This window comes from Melanostigma gelatinosum (genome assembly GCF_949748355.1).
Source record: "Melanostigma gelatinosum genome assembly, chromosome: 1".
In the NCBI taxonomy this organism is placed as follows: Eukaryota; Metazoa; Chordata; class Actinopteri; order Perciformes; family Zoarcidae; genus Melanostigma; species Melanostigma gelatinosum.
Window position 1 is genome coordinate 16,883,644 of NC_136634.1, and position 20,400 is coordinate 16,904,043.

At 44.7% G+C, this 20,400-nt stretch overlaps 3 protein-coding genes across 3 annotated transcripts; 2 read left to right on the forward strand and 1 right to left on the reverse strand.

Annotated features, from left to right (window-relative positions):
• Window positions 1-2,142: 2,142 nt before the first annotated feature.
• tmem86a (transmembrane protein 86A) lies at window positions 2,143-9,457 on the reverse strand. Its single transcript, XM_079270257.1, has 3 exons — window positions 9,336-9,457; window positions 4,425-4,689; window positions 2,143-4,144 (listed from the first exon to the last, which is right to left on the reverse strand). Exons 1-3 carry the CDS (start codon window positions 9,354-9,356, stop codon window positions 3,717-3,719), a joined length of 714 nt encoding a protein of 237 aa, XP_079126383.1. The 5' UTR covers window positions 9,357-9,457; the 3' UTR covers window positions 2,143-3,716.
• A 1,827-nt stretch (window positions 9,458-11,284) lies between these two features.
• spty2d1 (SPT2 chromatin protein domain containing 1) lies at window positions 11,285-16,063 on the forward strand. Its single transcript, XM_079269844.1, has 6 exons — window positions 11,285-11,759; window positions 12,054-12,168; window positions 12,258-13,904; window positions 14,897-15,056; window positions 15,150-15,227; window positions 15,351-16,063. Exons 1-6 carry the CDS (start codon window positions 11,697-11,699, stop codon window positions 15,442-15,444), a joined length of 2,157 nt encoding a protein of 718 aa, XP_079125970.1. The 5' UTR covers window positions 11,285-11,696; the 3' UTR covers window positions 15,445-16,063.
• Window positions 16,064-16,323: 260 nt separating this feature from the next.
• On the forward strand, window positions 16,324-20,254 carry uevld (UEV and lactate/malate dehyrogenase domains). The gene is made up of 12 exons (XM_079266955.1): window positions 16,324-16,455; window positions 17,093-17,177; window positions 17,275-17,340; window positions 17,455-17,618; window positions 17,704-17,839; window positions 17,929-18,023; window positions 18,132-18,237; window positions 18,531-18,701; window positions 18,815-18,979; window positions 19,228-19,315; window positions 19,487-19,610; window positions 19,882-20,254. Exons 1-12 carry the CDS (start codon window positions 16,414-16,416, stop codon window positions 20,044-20,046), a joined length of 1,407 nt encoding a protein of 468 aa, XP_079123081.1. The 5' UTR covers window positions 16,324-16,413; the 3' UTR covers window positions 20,047-20,254.
• Window positions 20,255-20,400: the final 146 nt, after the last annotated feature.

Here is a 20,400-nt window from a genome sequence, read left to right on the forward strand (position 1 = left end):
AACATTATTAGAATTGAAATGAAACGACAAGGTGCTGACCCTCAGCTTTGCAGCTGTTATGATTGCCGTCTGATCGCATGTAGCAGAAACACATACGTTTGATTGAGGCCAGGTGATCAGCTTGGCATGTCAAGTGTTAGCCATAACACGCTCATTTGTGCCTCATCACTGCCCGGCTACAAGTTAAAAAATAAAGAAAGACCTGCAAGTGCGACACTGTGTGTGGAAACAAAACAAAAAGCTTTCCTTTTACTTTCCAACTGCATTGTGCGATGGCTTCCCTCTGGCAGCCTCTGTGTAGGCTTTGCCTCTGAGTGGTCTGCTGCTCCTTGAGACAGTGAGCGTAAAGAGCTGGCAAAATAGACAGAGCGCGGTCGTGACCCCTCTCCATCCTGACGTCACTGGCTCAAACAAACTCCATTTCTCCACAGCCACCAGGAGACTGGTAATGTCTGGTTGCCAGGCTCAAGTAAATGAATCACCGACGTCACTGGTACCTTCCGCCTCCTCACTGCTCGGCTATACGGCACAATAAGGTGGAAACAGCCTGAATGGACCGTCTAGGTATTTGAAACTGAAGGCTGCTGCACCCAAAGGCAGCTTAATACATCTCACAGTGCATTCATAAGACTGCATCTAATAGATACATGATAAACATAACTCCAATGAGGCAATATTGTACGGCAGTAAGATAACTGTAGTGTCTTTCACATTTATTTGGAGATTCATTCAAAGAAGACTGGAGTTTCTTGATCGTAAGACCTTGGCTGTGAACGAATGAGACGCATTTGGAAAGAACTGGCACTGCACTATGAGGTGTGTGTGTGTGTGTGTGTGTGTGTGTGCATAAAAAGGGGAAAACGCAGAACGAAAAGGCAGGAGGAAGTATTGGTAGACGTCTGGATGAGGTTCCACAGAGTTACAGCCTGTTGAAAGCACATTTTCCACCTCGGCCAAGACAAAAGAGTGCAGCAGTTACTAGAACAGAGCGCTCTGTTGTCCTCCAGTCCTTTCTGCCTTAACGCCACTTTAGCTGCTGAGGGCTACCAGCTTCTGTAGAAACACAAAACACTGACCGGTCATAAAGATCAGCTGACATTTTTGAACCTTTTGATTCGAGTAAACAAAGACCAAAGCGTGGAAAGTTGCATTGTACTTGCATTTATTTTTACAATAGATATTCACATTCATAGCAGTTTCACTACAGCAAAGAAACTATTTCATCTCTACGGTCATGAAAAAAAAACTGAAATCACAAAGTGAAAGTCAAGGACAACAAGGTAAAGTATGTCCTAGAATTAAAATAAGAGATGCAATATGTGTTCATGAAATGAAGTCAGATGATGTATTGTAAAAACATCACCCAGCTCTTTCCACAGTGACATTTGGGGCGGCAAATGAAAAAAAAAAAAAAGGTTTGTAACACTTCAAGAGCCACGAATGTCATTTTAATAAAAATGCTGATTCTCCCATGCTTCACTTTATTGTGATTAAACCCTCAACATGAAAACCAACGTCTGTTGTCTCTCTTCAAACAGAAACGTAAGGCGTTAAAGGGAGAAAAAGGAAGCATATACTTAAAAGGGTACAGTACACAACGATCCTTTAGAACACGATAGCTGCTGAAAGAGAGATTGACTGGCCTTGCTCTGGATACAGAAAAGTGCAGCACACAGTAGATTCAGATGAATATCACAAAGAGAAGGTGTCGTTACTTGTACATACTCGTCATACTGATGGGGGGGCCGTCAGTCGTAGTCATAAAACACAACTGGGTGTGTAGTGTGCACCTTTTCCATCACTGTAGATGAGCGTTGACATGGAGGATTCATGTCAACCTACTTGACATGCGTGATGAGGATACACAGACAGTACAGCTCTATGTGTTGAATGTCAGCAGCAAAAGGCTTCAGATCAAACATCACAAGAAACAACAGCAAAAAGAAAGACTTATTCAGGGTGGAGTGAAACCACGGGCCCGCTCTACTACAACAGCCACTGGTTCCGGCTCATTACTCGCACACCATACTGGTCTCCACATCCGTTTGTCTGCACGCACAAAGCACAGAACAGCAGGGCTGATGACAGGCTGAGGTAAAGCGATGCGCCTGATGGCCTGCCATCTGTGTGTGTGTGTGTGTGTGTGTGCGTGTGTGTGTGTGTGGTGGTGGTGGTGGTGGGGGGGGGGGGGGGGTCTTATCCTGTGTGTCATATTTCACCTGCTCGCCTGATTCACAGCTAGTGTCGCTGAACAATGACCTCCTTCCTACCCGGAGGGCCAAATGCACTCCTGCACCAACAAAACAAAAAAACACACACAACAGGTTGTTTGATACATGAGGGCTCGGATGCTGACAAGTTCAAGTGACATGAGCTCAGTTTCCTATCATGCTTTCAGCTTTGGTTATCTGCGCCCAAGTCAAGTAAAAATAGAGACGACGGAGAAACAGAGTATTAAAAGTAAATCCTCCAGAGTCAGATCCGTTCTGACTCAACATGGTATCTGACATCAATAGCCCACATAGTAAGGGTGAGGAAGACGGCTTGACGTCGTGTTAACCAGCTTCTCTGCTTGTACTTCAATGAAACCCCGATTGCAGACAGCATGAAGCAGAGCCTCTTTGGATGTCCGTCCGCACGACGGCTGATATTAATAGTTGGCAGAACGTGCTCTGCAGAGTGGGACGCTTCAGCAATGCTGGGAGGAAAGAAAAGAAAACACGGGCCGGAAGACGAGTGGCCGCACAGAGACAGACTTGTTGAAACACTTCTGACTGACGAAGCAGAACACACACATGTGCTGACGAGCATGCTGACAGGCCAAAAAGGGGCGATTGAGGAACTGTCCGGCAAAGCGGCGGTTACTTTGTTTAGTACACAGCACAATATCTCACATCAAGGTGCATGTGTAGTGAACCACGAAATAACTAAAGCTCTCTCTTTGCTATTTGTGTTAGTGGTTAATACTTTTACTTTTCCGGTGTCTGGTTAGTGGTATGAATCATAATGCCAGTGATGGATACTATAGGTAATAGGTGGAGAGTGTATTCAAGAGGAGGCTAGTCCGCCGATGAACATGTTTACTATTAAGGTCCAGTAAACCTTAAGAATACACACACACACACACACACACACACACACACACACACACACACACACACACACACACACACACACACACACACACACACACACACACACACACACACACACACACACACACACACACACACACCTTGAAGGTCCCCAGTGACATGCTCCCCTTAAATTAAAACAGTTAAAGGTAAAGTAATACTCTCTACTCATACTACTAGGCTTGAGAGATGAAAGAAGTCAGGTAGGACTGTTGTCGGGAGCGGCTGCTGATAATACTACCGTGGTGGTAAGGAGACAGGTGTGAGACTGCCATACTAGTCGGGTCGTAGGGTGACAGCCGAGAAACAGAGAAAAAAGGTGAAGCAGAGGAGGAGAAGAGAAACTAAAATGAGATTGGGAGTCCGATAAAAGAGAGAAGAAGAAAATGTGACGGGGAGTCAAAGGAGCAGCCTTTTGCGTTTCGGCATGTGAAGACTGTAGTGAACCAGTCGTCATGGTAATGACGAGGTGGGAGCGCCACACTGAGATGAGGGTTGAGGGTTTAGGGGGATCTGGCAGCGAGACGTGTCCATGATCACTTCGGGGCCTCGCGGCCGTTCACTGCGGACGTCGGCGGCACCTCACGTTCTCTTCCTGGCCACCTCCGCCTCCTGGCACTTCACGGCCGACAGCGCTATGAGCATCTGGGCGGCGTAGTAGGTGGCCATGATGATGGCCCGCGAATATGGCACGGGGAAGCAGAACTTGTTGATGGCGATGGTGAGGTCGGAGACTATGAAGAGCACGGAGCCCAGGCAGCCGGACAGCTTGGTCCAGGTCCACAGGTCGTTGGCCAGCTGCAGGCCCGCGATGGCCCTCCAGCCCATGAAGCCGATCAGAGCGACGTAGACCCCCACCAGGAAGGTGAAGGGGCCCGACAGGTAGGGGTACAGCAGCATGTAGCTCACAGAGGACAAGGCGGTGACCACCAGGCCGGCGGACACGTTGACGGGCTTCATCCCGAAGGCGGATGAGTAGAGGACGTGCGTGACAGCAAACATCAGAAGGCCTGCAGGACACATTAGACGTGTGGATGTGATTTAACTCTGAAGACAATCTTACAAAGTAGCATCCTCTCTATCTGTCCAAAGCAAAACAAAGAAAATAAACAACTCGGCTCTTATATTTGTAGTTTTGGCGCGTTGTTAAAAACCCGTGATGATTATCTGACCGCTCGTATCTTTTTCCCCGTTGAACATTTTTGAAGCGATGTCACCGTGACTTCCCGGATACAATTACGCTTTTACCAACAGCAGTGGCGATGGAAGCGACAGAAGCTTTCTCCTCACCGTGGACAAAGTAGCCCTGCTCCTGCCAGATGAGAAAGGCGTCACCCAGAGAAGAGAAGATGAGGCCCGCCAAGATCTTGCGGGCACTGGAGTGGTCACCTAGGAAGCTGAACCCATGAGCCAGTAGAAACGCCCAGAGGGAGAAGATGGGTAGACATTTGATGAGTGCGCTGAACCAGGACGGGCTGGCGGTGGGCAGCCACAGGACAAAGTATACACAGGTCGTCTTGAAGAATGGCACCAGCTTCGGGCCTTCACTCTTGACCTGAAACGCAGAGTAAATATTGACATTATTAATTTAGTCAGTTTAGTTGCACTCACACAAGGGAACTCCATTCAGGGAAACAATGTTGACACTGTTATCACAACTAGATTCATCAAAAGGTCATTTGTCTCGGGGCGGCAGACGGCTTGAAATATATCACAGTGAGCACTGTGTGCGTGTTGGAGGTCCAGCATCTCACGTCTATAAACAAGGGAACACAAGCAGCTAACTACAAGTGCTTCTCCTTATTTGGCAGTTTGTTTGGGTTAGGACCGGAACAGTGTTCAGTGTGGTGACTAGTTTACATCACTGTGTCAGACATCCACGTGTTTTGTGGCTGAAGCGAAACTCTTGCAGAAGCAGCAAGTAGAAGAGGAAACGCAAAAGGCTGCTCCTTTGACTCCCTGTAACCTTTTCTTCTTCTCTCTTTTATCGGACTCCCAACCTCATTTTAGTTTCTCTTCTCCTCCTCTGCTTCACCTTTTTTCTCTGTGTCTCATGTTCTTGAGAACTGGCGAGCAAGTCTCAATTTCTTCTTTCAAGCTGTGTTACCAGTCGTGTTTCTTTCTGTCCAAAAGCATGAGGCCCCTACAGGGTGAAAAGAAATAATAATAAAAAGAAGAAGGGGTCATAGTGCATCAGGGAAAGGGGTTGCAGAGACTTGGCTGCTATCTGATGTCCCAAATGACTATTTTCCAGTGGGCCTTTTGCACCCGTCTCCACAAACATTCTGTGGTAAAGTATCCCAAATGTGAAAAAGCTCTGATTACAATGTTCACAAAAGAAGGCGTAAGTAGGGCAGACGAGAAGAAGCAGGGAAAGAAGCATGGCGGCGGGAAGCTTTCGGGAAGAGGGGACAGTGAGGAAGACGGGGTTACAAGCACTCAGATGACAGCTGGATTTAGGATAGGATGAGTGAGTTGGGGGGGGGGGGGCAGAGGAGAGGTGAGAAAAGAATGAGCGGTCACTCTAGTTCATATGGTTTATGCTCCTGGAGGGGAGGGAGGGGAAGCCCTCGATTGCACAAGCGCTCGATAAAAGAATGACCCAAGTGACCGTACAGGATCCGCCAGTGTTTGACCTCAAGCCCGCCCCGGTGTCACTGATGTGACTAATATCACAGCAGGGAAACCAAAGGGATTAAACACACACGTGCACACGCAACCAACTTGATTGGAAAGCCACAACGCACTGAATACCTTGAGAAGTGAGGACATATCACTCCAGTATTAGCTGAACTCTACTGGCTCTGTGTATCTGTAGATCTGGTTGTGGAGCATTTGAAGCTCTAAAGTGACGAAGGACTGGCCAGAAACACAGACACCCTGTTGTTTTGTGTGCTTTCGCATTCACTCAGATCTTCCACTGTGGTTTTGGAACCAAAACTTGAATAATTTTTTTATTTTCAACTAAGCTCCCAAATTGTGGCATTTCCAATGGATGGGATTCTACTGATTAAATGTTTCCATGGCTTCTTTCTGACACCTTGTGTTTCATTGTCTCACTGATCGTACACAACTTAGGACAGTTTCAGTCCTTTTAAAAAAAAGTTCCAGCTGTCTACCAAAGCAGCAGAAACAGAGGAAGAGCCCGGAGTAATGTGACAACTTAAGCACAGGACGCATGGAAACATTTCTGTCGTTCTGTCGGGACGGGAGCATTGTACAAATAGGGCAGATCTAGTATTTAATAAAGTGCAGTGAAGGAATACTTCACCTGAGATCTGCAGGAAACAGCACAATGAGATTTAGGTTCAATGATCCACGATCACAACCGGTTGTTATTTGTGGGGGAAACACACACACACCCACACACAGTAGAGTACAGTAAGGCATTAGGAGGGTGAGAAATGATTCCATGGAGGAAGGTGGGAGGAAGTCAGAGACTCCCACAACCTTTGGTCCTATTCCTGCTGCATTTGAGCCATACTTCAGTTTCCCTTTTATTGTTGTTCATGTAAACTTCCTGTATCTACACATAACGTATCACAATGTACAATGTGTGTATCTACACACCTAGTCCACAACACACACACATCTTCCAAGACATGTGTGTGTCTCACTGTAGCATTAATCTGGCCTGAAACAGTGTTGAGACTTTAATCTAAGTTATGAATACTTATGGTGACTGTTGGCGGTTTCTTTTCAAACCACCTACCACGTTACTGCTAGAATATTTGATGCAATTGTTCACATTGCATCAAATTGTTACAATAAGGCATAATTGCCAAGTGGAATTCATACACTGCAGTGGATGTAAGGGTTTCAGTTCCCCCGCTCAGCGTCTCGTACCTGAAAGAGAGTCCCGGGTCTTCGCGGACCGGTATCGTCTCAGCTGTACTTACACTCACACTGATTGAGGCGTCCGTTTGTCTGCAGGGACACTGAATGGGACATTAGCGACGGCTATGAGACGCGTGACAGTCGCCAGCATGAAAGAACAGAACATGCTGGCTCATTTGGGAGGCAAAAAAACGAAAAATCCTCCTCATTGTGTTATCATCTTATGATCACGTTCTAAATGAAGGCTGTTTGCAGAAAGTGCTGCAGCACAGCTCACTGGCTGCAAACAGCTGCCTCTGTCCTCTGTTAAACAATAGCATAGTTACTGATTGACTGCATTTGCATGATCACTAACAAGACATATGGTTTTTTTAGCTACTAGACATGCACTGCTTCTTTCGCTGTGCTAAACTACGAATCAATGCACTTTTCAAGCTAGCAAATTATCAGAACATTTGAGCCCGAGCTCAAGTAACAAGCAGCTGTCAGCCACTAATACTTCTGTATCAACCACGATGCAACAAAAACACTGCACTGAAGCATTGAACATCTATTCAATGTTTCTGGGTCATACGCTAGCCGAGTGTTGGAAACATTTAAAAAAGAGACCTGTAATGTCTTGTGTCCACAATCTGGCAGAGGGGAACTGTAACATAAGTATGATCCTGGCAGACACAGCTGGCATGCGAGTCATATGACAATGTTATTTACAAGTAGCATCACACAACGCTGCCCTGAGGATCCCTCTTACAGCTGCTTCAACTGCAAGGATAACTTAAAGTCAGCTGCAGCACAAAAGGATGATTGATCTCATAATTTAGCGCTGTTAAAATATTTGGGGACTAGGTACAATCATCGAATGCCTCGACGAGTGCAAAGTCATTAGTTAAGGACAGCATGTGCTGACCATCTGTAAAAGACAAAAGTTGATAAACTCCCTTATGAGCACAACAGTCAGTTCACCAGACGGCATGGAGTGTGACAGTCTTTATTGAAACCTAGTTTAGAGTGAGAAATAAAAAAGAGAGCCTAAACAACAGGTCGATATAATAAAGTTATAGCAGCAGTATTTTACCTCTGAGCAGGAATAGAGCGGTGAACTTACATACCTTAAACCCACTGCTATTTGTATTTATCTACTTCTCAATTATTACAATGTACCTTTTTAAATGTGAATCAAAACTACAGATCGTACACCACTCGGAGACCACTGACAAAAATAAGGCACATTAAATGGAACATGATGACGATTAACTGGCTTTTGTTTGTGCTGTTTCATGACGGTCACAAAGTCGGTTACATTTGCTTCCTCACTTTTTTCTTTCCAAATTTGGAGAGAGACAAATGTGTCCGACAGTATTTGCTCTCGGTACATGCCTGTACCTGCCCTCTCACTGCAATAGTGGGGCAAAGGTTTTAAAGCAAAGCTGTGCAACCCAGGGGCCTGCACGGCATCATCATAAACTACAGCAACCAGTTTATATGGCAAGCATTCCTCCACACAGGCACCTCTGCTAGTATCACACAGGCTACACATCAGGGTTTACTGCAGGCCAAGTTGGCCCCTGCAAAAAGGTGTAAAATGTCATAGTAGCTCTGTCAAAGTAAGAGGATGCTTGGGCCAGTTCAATTATTCATGTGCTGTCACTGTCATTTCTTCTTTTTTTTGTGTCAGGATGGCCAATTTCCTGCAATGGCACTTTAGTCAATGATGTAGCTAATGGACATGGCAAACAAGAGAGTCTATGTAAAGCAGAGCTACAGCAAAGGAGATGAAAAGAAGGGCAGCAGCAGCGGTGCACCGCTCGGCGCATTCGTTCCTGAAGGGGGAGAAAAAACTGACAAAAAAGTTCGTCACATGACAGGTTTTCGGTTTTTTTTGTCAGGGGCTGCCTTTGGAAATTGGTGGAAACAGCCTCCTGTTTGTGGAATGTCGAGACGGGACAATGTGAACAGTCGCTGCTAAAAAAACGTGTCAAAATGTCAAGGAAACGACGACACTGAACATAAAAGTTCCTGCTTCCAGTGACACATACAACCCAAATAACGAGGCAAGGTGCTTTTGACAATATGATGGGTGTCCAAGGATACTGCCTGAACATTTTCAATTTAGCACACAGATATAAATTGCTAATTAAATGATAAACTAATGAGCACGCACCAGCCTTCGAAGTCACAATAACGCAAATAAAACATTAAACAATTTACTACTAACTCGATAGTCAGTCGATAAAGAACGTGATAGACACATAAATATGGACTGTTGTATTTTCGGAGTGTTTTCCTGCAACGTTAGCTAAACTAGCTCCACTTATTCCTGTTTAGTGTGTAAAATACCAACGCGGGCTAGAAGGAGATACTCACCACTGTTACCGGGGAAACCATTTCTCCCTTGGTGGTGTCCGTGTCGGTGAGAAAGGTATTTTACCGTCAATATCAATATTCGGCTTGGGTCCTCCTGTTTGTGTTGTACTGTCGGAGGGATGCCGATTGTTTTTGTCTTCGCTCCGATGGGCGGTCCGACGTCCAGTAGGAAGTGAGAGACAAGGCCGGGGCTTTCTCTGTTTGACCAATAGGAGCAAAGAGTGGCAGTGAAGGGGCGGGTCTAGACGTGAGGGACGCCCTGATTGGAGGAGCAGACTCCTGTTTACATATCAGAGCAGATGGCCTTTATTTACATTTTGCAGAGCCTATGGAAAGATTTGCTTCGAGTTTATTATTGATTGTGACAATCCTTTGTTAATGGGTCAGATTAGGCGTTATGAATTCAGACAATATATCTGGAAAACATCTCGATGAGATCGAAATATTGGTGTAATAAAATACATTGATTGATGATTGCATAAATTGCATTAATATAAAGGAATCTTCTGTCTGATTTCCCTTCAGTTTGAGCTCTCCGCTTTGCTTGTCTTAGATCAGAAGTTAGCAAACGTTTCCCCCTAACATCCCATATGCACATCATGTGACAACATTGCTCTTAAATATTAGTGTTATTAAAAATGAGTTTACATTGAATCGAATGAATATGTGTATCCCAAGTTTGTGTCATTATAATGACAAATGTATGTATTTATTTCTCTCTCTCTCTCTCTCTCTCTCTCTCTCTCTCTCTCTCTCTTATTAATGTTCTAAGTTGTTGCTATATATTAAACGAATGAGCCAGTAGCTATACACTTTTTACATACTGACAGACATACAAAAACATCAACTTCAAACTGGAGGTATGGTCCCATACCTAGACATTGCCTAAAATTGAATAGTTGGTGAAAAGTAACTATCACTCAAATATTGTAGCCTAGTTAAATACTAAGACTACATTACATTTAAGTGGTACATATTTTCACTTTTATTCCACTTAATATATAGACAGGTTTAAGTACAGTGTGTAAAACATGATATCAATATTTATACCCAAACAGGACATCAATTATTTAAAATTAGTATCGACCAGCTTCAGTACTCTATCGCGTGGGAGCTATGATTATGTAATATGATGAGGCTATAACAGGTTGCGTTGTGTTGACTTGATGAAGAATATCGACAATGGTAGCGACATCATGTGGTCGACAAGTGTCAACATTATTTTAGGACGGACATTGCGTAAAGAAACCATACAGCCGTCACATACAACTTGGATGGAATACATTGCTTTACGTAGCTGATCAAAGTGGAACTACCGTGAAATACATTTTTACCTGTGATTTGTTAAATATAAGCCTAACATTGATATGGTACTTGTGAACTGGAATGCCTATACATCGGTGTTGGTATTCTAGTGTTGTGTGTATACTATTTTTTATTTGATATAGGCTCATGAAATAAAGTTGAATTTTAAATGACATTTATATTTCTTCAGTGCTCTTTTTGTTTGTTATATGTGTCAAATACATCGTAAAAATGTCAATGCAAATGGAGTGACACCATTTCATCTCGCACCTGCCTACATCATGTAAAATGTAATTATTAAAACTCCAATGAAGCTAGTTCATTCATACAGTATTCTCGTTAATGACAAAATCCTCGTCTCGACACTTTAATATCAACAACCCGTAACTTATCAAACTTATTAACATGAAATAGACTACACTTGTTAAACAAAATGTGTTTGTCTAATAGCATAGTGTATTACACAGTTTGTATTGTTCTGCGTATCGATATATTATCGATCCAAGACCGAAAACTATGATGCATTTACTGACTCTTTGTAATCTCGCGAAGACGGATACGCGCCCAAGTGAGTCATCTCACTTCCTTAACGTACTCTTTGGGCACTTGAATTCGTCTGCCTCTCTCGCCGTAGTCTCTACTAACAGTGATCTTAACGTTTTAGTTGTATTCTCTCAGTAGACTCTAACCGTATGGGTATGTTGATGGTTCCGGCCTTACTTTGGCGTGTGACATCAGTACAAAAGTTCGTCTTTCGGGCTTCTTGGTTGGCTAACGTCAGTAAACGTAAGGTTAGCTTATGCTAAGTTCGCTAGCATGTGCTAACGTAAGCCGGTGAAGTAAAGTAGCGTTAACTATCTGATACACTCATTTACATCCTATGGACTGTTTTTGATGAAGTGTTTTCCTTCTAGCCATCTGAGTGCCGCTTGGTTACGCTAAATCCCGTGCCAATCTACCTGGTTTGTAAGCTAAACGCTAACGATAGCATTAGCACCCCCTGGTTGAGTCTGCCCTGATTTATCTCAAACAGCAGCAGTATCACCTGCTGCCAAAATGATGGACTTTGATAATATATTGGACATCGCCTCGCAAAATCCGAGCACCAGCAATGTACAGGTGAGTCAAATACAATGTCACTTGCACTCAATTCACTCGGTAAAATGGGGCTTTGTGGCCAATCCTGTGAGCACACAAGTGCCAGCTCATCTGTCAGAGGGGATCTGATAAAGTAGCTAGCTGCTAACTTTCACCCTCGTGTCTCATCGTACATGCGTGGCATTTACAAAAACCCGTGTGCTTGTATAGTGATCTTTAGGCCAACATATCTGATGAATAACTAAGACGTTAGAAGACACCGTGCTTCATGTTCCCTATGCTGTAACTGTTCTCGTATTGTGTCTCTCCGAGCAGAAGAGATACAGTTTACAAGCTGCACCACCCAAAAAGTTTCCGAGGTTAAAAGGTGTAAATCCTTCAGCTGTGCAGGCGCTTCTGAAGAAACAAACCTGTGACAGCAAAAAGAAAGGTAAAGTTCAGATGGATAACCAAAGAGCTGTATACATACGGTGCAGAGTGCTTTCTTCATTGATTGTTTTATGTATCTTCTTTTTTCAGAAGGCCAAATGAAGAAAAAGAAGGAGGAACTACAAGCAAAGAGGGTTGAGTTGAAGTCGGACCGTAAAGCACGAGCCATGGCTTCCAGGACTAAGGACAATTTCCGAGGCTACAACGGCATCCCGGTGGTCGAGCTTCCTAAGAAGAGAAGATCAAAGCTAGAGATGCAGCAAGAAAGGTCGATGAATGAGGAGAGCTTTAGGAATAACTCGATTGACCCAGATGATGAGGATAATTATGAGTATGAACAGTCGGATTCAGGATCGGAGCCGGAGACAGAACTCCGGAGACCTGGGAAAACCACAGGTTTTAGTGGAAATAATGGTGGTAGCAGCAGCAGCAAGCCCTCCTCTAAAAAATCCAGTGGGCCACCCAAGCCCGCTCCGCCTCCCATGAACTTTGCAGAGTTACTCAAATTGGCAGAGAAGAAGCAGTTTGAGCCGGTTGAGGTGAAAGCCAAGGCCGCGAAAAATGAAGACAGGCTCCGGACAGCTGACGAGATAAGGGAGCTGGAGCTGGAGCGCAGGGCTAAGAGACCGAATGAAGACAGGCTCCGGACAGCTGACGAGATAAGGGAGCTGGAGCGCAGGGCTAAGAGACCGAACAAAGACTCGAAGACAGACAGGGACAGAGATGGCAAATCTCACTCCAGCTCGAGTTCAGTGAGAAAAAACACTTTTGAGAAGGATCAGAAGAGCTGCAAACCACAAAAGGCCTCCCTAGAAAAGCAACGTCCTCCCAGTGGGTCAGGAAAGAAGTTGCATCCGACACAGACGAGCGATAAAGGCCAGACTTCTTCCAAGCCCTCTGTTGGTGACAGAGAAAGAGAGAGACCCAAGATGTCTCACAGCGATCGAGACAGATCGAAGACAAACTTTTCTAGTTCGTCCGGTGCCGTGAACGGTAAAGGTACTTCGAAAGCCACATCTTCTCAGGTTTCAGCCAAACAAGGGGGGCTCAAGCCCTCATCGAGTCACAAATCCAGCACTTCAAGTGACCTTATCCTTAAAAAAGAAAGCTCATCAAGAGCCTCAGGTATTCCTAGGACCAGGACTCCTGGTTCAGCTGTAACAGGCCAAAGATCTCAACATGGGAGCTCCCAACAGACCAGGCCCAGTCAGGGTGGCTCATCGAAGCAGGGACCTATAGTCGGGGGCCACAAGTCTGGAAAGGGAGAACCACTAAGGCCTGGAATTAACTCTGCTGTCAAATCCAGCGGTACTTCGGTGATGAGGCCTTCATTGGGCGGCCCTCCTAAGGCAGGGAGCCAACCTCAGTCGAGGCCTGAAGGCACACTCCAGGCAAGAGCTGGCGGGGTCCCACAGGCGAGGCCTGGTGGGAGTGGCCTACAGGGTCACCCTCGAGGTGGTGGATCCCGACCTCCGGGGATGGGACCTGGTCGGCCTGGAAGTGGAGGACCTGGTCGGCCTGGAAGTGGAGGACCTGGTCGGCCTGGAAGTGGAGGACCAGTACCTGGGCGACCGACTGGCAGCATCGGCTCAGGACCTGGAAGAGCCACGTGCACCGTGGTGTCTGAGACCATTTCATCCAAGAATTTTGGTGGGCCCAGACCGGGAGTCCCTCCTCGGCCAGGCATGCCACAGAGACCCGGGATGCCACAGAGACCTATGATGAACAGACCACCAGGTTAGAATCGGAGAGTCGATAACGAGATATTACCAACCAACTGGACTTGTTAATTGGTAACTTGGTAATGCACTGGTATACTGTGTGTGTGCGTGTGTGTGTGTGTGTGTGTGTGTGTTATAGTAATTACAGAAAAAGCAAGCAACTAAGTAAGTATAAAACAGACTTTAACGGTAATGTTGCTGAGACTAAAATAACATTAAGCTTAATGAATGAATGCAAGTAAAATAGAGACAAAGAGTGACTTCAGCAAATGTGCTTTTACCAAATGGGTTAGATAATGTAAAAACTGTCGGCCACTGCTAGGAAAGAGGCCTTCTGATCACAGTAAGCCCTTCTCTGCTCTCCTATTGGCTCCATGCTCTAATAAAGAACGCCTTAAAGTTTAGTGTCTTGCTCCAGCATGATGGGCACAGCAACTTTCAGCAGCAGAACAAAGAGTTCTGAAAGTTAACTGTTTTATGTGAAATTAAATAAGGTATGAAAGATGTATTCATTTTCTGTAATTAAGTATTCCCATAGGTATTTCCAGCTCCAACACTGTACACAAAACCAATTTCATAGTATAGTGTACACAATAAAGCAATACATTTTATATACATTGCCTCATTAGCGACACACGACAATGAGTGTCTTAAAACGGTGCATGTTTTGATATGATGTAGTATAACGGAGAGCCTCTGACATGTTGCAAACGGCCTGAAACAACACACTCGGTATTACGGGACAAAGGGTTTGTTTGCTGAACTGAATGAAGTGTGTCAGCAGCACTCGGCAGCCTTTGTCGTTGCTGCTGCGTCAGAGAGCATCAATCGTTCCAACACAATTTCAATGTCATTTACCGTTTACCATGAAACTGACTTTTATAAACTCAATAAATCTCAAATCACGTACCTCCACGAGCAAGACCAAATGTCCGCTTCGTACAGTATGTTTAAAAAATAAATTAAAAAAAAGCCAATACCCAAATTCAATTTTTCTTTTTTATCCAGGTCCAATGTTGCCACCTATCACCTCTGCATACAAGAGGAAATACGAGGAAGAGGAAGACGAGTGTGACTCAGAAATGGAGGATTTTATCGATGATATAGATGAACCGCAGGACGACATTTCCAGGCACATTAAGGAAATCTTTGGCTATGATAAGGACAAGTAAGTGTTGTCCTCATCTATTCTGGTTACAAGTCATTGCTTACTGTATTGTTAATTCTACATAAAAGGACTGTATCTGCTTCTACTCCTCAGGTACACGGACGAGAGCGACTACGCACTTAAATTCATGGAGAGCAGCTGGAGAGATATGCAGAAAGAGGAGGCCAGGAGGTGAGACGAAAATACTCCTCACCGTCCGTGACTATAAGTGAACTTCTTTTGTACAGAGAGCTGTGATATGTACCGCCTTTATTTCATGGTGTCTTTCTGTATCTTTGTGCTTCGCTTCTTCAGCCTGAGAATGGCTGTGCAGGAAGATCTGGAGGAGGAGAAAAGGGACCAAGTCGACCTGAACATGCAAAAGGCCAAGAGGAAAAAAAATAACTGAAGCCCCCTTTTTTTTTGTCGTTGAGAGGAATAAAAACAACCAAACAATCCTGTGTGTGCTGAAACAGGACGGGCGGTCATGCCATGACACTCAGCGACTGTGTCCACCTCACCGTGTGTCTTTCTCGCTGCTTCTCTCAATATGATTGGACCAAAACTAAGTGGAGTGGCTCATGGCATCCAGAGGGAAAGAAAACAATGTTAGTCAAAGATGACCTGAAAAAGACAATATGAACAAAGCATTCAGGCATTAGTCTGTGACAAAAAAAATCTCACTTTCCCTGTTATACTATTTATTTCCCCCAATGTGCAGTGATCTCAATTTCTTAAAAGGACCTGAGAACTATAAACATGGAAGTGTGATTTTTTTTTTTTCTTTTTTTTTTTTTTTAACTAACAATGACGTCATCAGTTCTGATAAAATGCTATTTTTCAGCAGAAGTTGTTGCATATTTTTGATGAAACTTTGATGAACTATGCAGACAACTTAACCACTTACTGTGTTGTGCGTTCAAAGGGAGTTGAGATAAATGATTGCTTCAAGGGTTTATGTAATTGTTTTGTTTTTTCTCAGAGTAATATACACTAACTTGGTTATATTAAATTAACAACTAGTAGAGTACATAGAAAATGGTATGATTTTTGGTTAAGACAATGACATATTCGCCAGCAATATATTATGTGGTACATTGTTTATAAAATAAGTTTTAACTTTGTTATGACTTGACGTTTGTTGTCATACAATGAAAGCAATGCAGCTATGGGAATAACCTCAGCGTCGGCTTTGCTGAAGGTGTGTGCGAGACTTTTCGTCCCTCTTGGCTTGCCGTACCAAGGGGGCGGAATCTGTCGTTTCGATTAGCTACTCCTGAAAGTTTGCGGAAGTTTATTTTGAACAGCTAAAGTTGAAGTCATACGTCAAGAGACTATCATCAGAAAGACGCTTGGTGTTTTTGTTGTGCTTCAATAGATGGACCTCCGTTCAGAGAAAATACAGCGGATCCTCTCCAAGGTTAGTGACTCACCAACGAGCAGCTCTGAACAGCGTGTGAGACTCACTCTGTCGACACATCGATGCCGGCTGTAGCATAGCAGCTAGTCCATATACGCTGCTGTCAGCCTTTTAGACTGGCTCAACCAGCTCGACTTACTTTACACCACGAGTCTATGACACAATGCCAGACGTAAACAAACTGCTACTTATATTATATTTTCTCAAAACAACCCCAGTGATGTGGAGGCATAATGAATACAAAATCGCTGCTCTGCGCTGTTTGTCTCATAAAGTTATTACATAAGTAGTAACAGGATAATTTTGCCCATTGAAGTTACTTCCCGTTGTCATCCTACCCCTTTGATCACGGCTGTTAAAGTTTCTATAAGCAGCTTAAAAACAACATCCTGAATGATCCACTCAACCCCTCACGAGTGTGGACCTACATGACATTGTTGAGCCTTGATTAAGTGATGGATCTTAATTTTTGACTTTGAATCGAAATAAAAGCTGAACAGTAAAAAAAAAGAATAAATCAATCGAAGAGGTTATAAATGGATGGGCTGAATCTGAAAGGTAAATAAAAGTGAGTTATGCATATAAACACGTATACAAACATTCATATAGTATATTTGTTGTTACTCCTGGATATTAGTACAAATTCCGTGATGTTGCGGTTGAGGAGCTGCAGAAGATCTATCAAATCTACCCTGGCATGGTACCGTCCACAGGCACATACAGTGAGTTTTAATTGGAAATAAAATGAATCTTTTGTGAACCTCCACATTCGTCACATATATTTCCTCACTGAAAACTGTTTCATATCGTCCTTTTCAGCATTTAGTGATGGCACCCAAAAAGATCTTGTGAGATTAGTTGGTAACATCCCGGTCCCGTATGGAGGTAAGTCTGACCTCTTGACACTAGGATGGTCCACTACTCTGTTTGGGAGAAAGGGACGATCATGTCTGTGTGAAGTCATTATCCTGCGCTGATGCCGGCGTCTCTTATCTTAAGGTCGCTCCTACAACTTCCCCATTCAGCTGTGGTTGATGGACTCGTTCCCCTTCACTCCTCCCATATGCCTCCTGAGACCGACCCCTAACATGGTCATCAGAGAGGGCAAACATGTTGATGGGGGAGGACGGATTCACCTGCCGGGTCTGCACAACTGGGATTATGTAAGAGCTTACACTTTATTGGTGAAATGTAAAATTGGACGGAAGAGGTTCTGAGGTGTCCTCATCTTGTCTTGCTCTGTCACAGCCCAAGTCATCCGTGGTGGGTCTTCTGGCTGAGATGGCTGCCAAGTTTGAGGAGGATCCTCCACTGTCCTCGAAGTCCACAGCGGACAACAAAGACGAGCTCCTGGCTTTTGTTTCTAACATACAGATCAACGACGGTGATTCATCTGATATGCGGCTTGGCTGTTCATGATCACAAATCTGATAATTGTGTGCTATTGTTGAGCTGAACTCGTGTGTGTTTCAGGTGGAAGCCGACGTCTTGATCAGCCGAACAACAAAGTCTCAGTTATCGGGGGAGGAGATTTAGGAATGGCGTCGGTGATGAGCATTTTATCAAAGGCATGTGTCCGCGATTCTACTTCACATGTCGTGTATTCACAGTCTTAGATTAGCACGTCAAATTATTTTGTTGACGGCGGAATTTTCTTTCTTCTCATCTTCACCCAGTGTAAAGTGGACCAACTCGTTTTCATCGACGTCTCTGAAAGTTCGACAAAGGGCGGCAGCACCGATCTAGAGATTTTCCGTTTGCCCCAGGTGGAGGTTTCCAGAGGTACGTCACTTTCTGCACCGTCATGTCAGACGAGCCTCGTGGCTGAGTCATCACTGATGAAAGCAGACCGGCGTTGTGCTGAGGGAGACTGTCCTCGATGACTCTCCTCTATGACATCAAGCAGTGAATCCCAACCAGCTGCTGCTCTGTAGCTCACCCGGAACTTTGTCAGAAGGACAAACAGAAAACGACGCTTCCGTCGGGAATTCATCAACAAAGCTTTTTAAGCGCCGCCTATTTTTCCTACGAGGCTGTCAGACGTGTCTTAACTAATGATGATTATCCTTTGTCAGATCTGTCAGCCTCTGCGGGCTCCCGGGTCGTCGTCGTGACCGCAAATTCATGGAGCAGCGAGCAGTCGTACGCGAGCGTGGTCCAGACTAACGTGGACCTGTACAGAGGAATCATCCCAAATCTTGCACGTTTCAGCCCCAACACGGTCATGCTCATCGCCTCACAACCAGGTTGGTGTCGGGACAAAAGAGAGACACGCACGCCCTCTGAGGAATGGGCCTCGTTGCTCCTGAACCTTTTTCTTGGTATCGTCAACTCTGTTGTCTTTCCTGTCACATTCCAGTGGACGTCATGACCCACGTCGCCTGGAGGCAGAGTGGTTTGCCCCCGACACGGGTGATCGGAGCAGGGTGTAACCTGGACTCGGAGCGACTCAGTCACATCCTGGATATAAACCTGAACACTCACAGACCGGCCTGGGTCATCGGAGAGCTTTCAGACAACAAAGGTGAGCCAGAAAAGATCAACGCAATAGTTCGGTGAAGGCCTTGTGTTGCATTAAATGTCATCACACGAATCCTCTTCATTCCCCTCCCACTTCCTCTTTTAATTCGCGGCCGTTGTTTGGATCATCTTCTATTTGTTTTGTGTTGGTTTCTATAACCACCAACGCTACACTACCTGCTAATGTCGTTTGTAAAGGCCCTTCATTAAATGACACACAAGATTGAGCTTGTCCATGTTGTTGTCTTGCAGTTGCTGTGATGAGTAACACTGGGCTGAGCTCCAGTGTGCAGCCAGAGATCGCAGCGGGATCCAAGTCGACCAAACCATTGTTAGACAGGTACTGGCACGAATTAGTATGATTTAAAATGCGTGTTCATTTGAAATTGTGGACACAGGTGCTGTTGAAAGTTTTTTTGGGGGGGGGGGGGGGGTTAGAAAATGTAGCGATGCAGGTACCTCTCTGTGATCGTGCGTCTCAAATGTATTATGTTTTTTTCTGTGCTCGTAGAGCGTTTGAGATGATGAAGACTCGAGGACAGCGGTCGTGGTCTGTGGGTCTGTCCATCGCTGACATCACAAACAGTGTCCTGACGGATAAGATGAAGACCCACTCCGTCTGCACCCTGGCTCAGGTAGAACCACCAACGGTCTCGTATCAACAAAAGCCTCATCCTCACACAAGCGTTATGTGTGCTGTTTTACTTCATTCAATACCCATTGAAGTCAGATGCATCCGTGCTCGACACTGAAGTGAAGTTGTCATCCATTAGCAACTTTTTTTATTTTAGGGTGTTAAGACAATGCTTACAACATCGAATGAACTGGTTCTTGCACATTTTGCGTAAATTCAGGTGATTTGACGATAGGTGTTACAGGATCATCTGAGCTCTCCGTTTGCTTTAGGGCTGGGGTGGCATCGGTGCAGAGGTGTTCCTCAGCTTGCCGTGCATCATGGGATCAAACGGTTCCACGCGCTTGGCCGGAGTGTCACTGGGGCCGGAAGAAGACTCCAAGCTGAGAGAAAGTGTCACCTCCCTCTCTGACCTCATGGGTCAGCTTAGGATATGAAGGATGGGATTGTATTCCCAGTTTGGGAGACAGCAGCTGCTTGTTGACTGTTCGAGTCAACACACACACACACACTGCAGCTGGACTGTGCCTGTTCTGAACACTAGAATTTAAGTTATGCATAAAATCATGGTCATAAATCCATATCCTTTAATCATGAGATTTGTTGGTATATTCTCGTTGGCTACAGTGTATAAAATGTGGGTACTTCAGAAACATGTTTTATGAATGCACGATATATATTATATTTTTGGAAAGCCATGGAATTGTATGCAAAAGCATCTAACGAATACCGATGCTTGTTTTGAAATATTTTTGTCAGAACTACATTTACCAAAGAGGACGTAATCATCC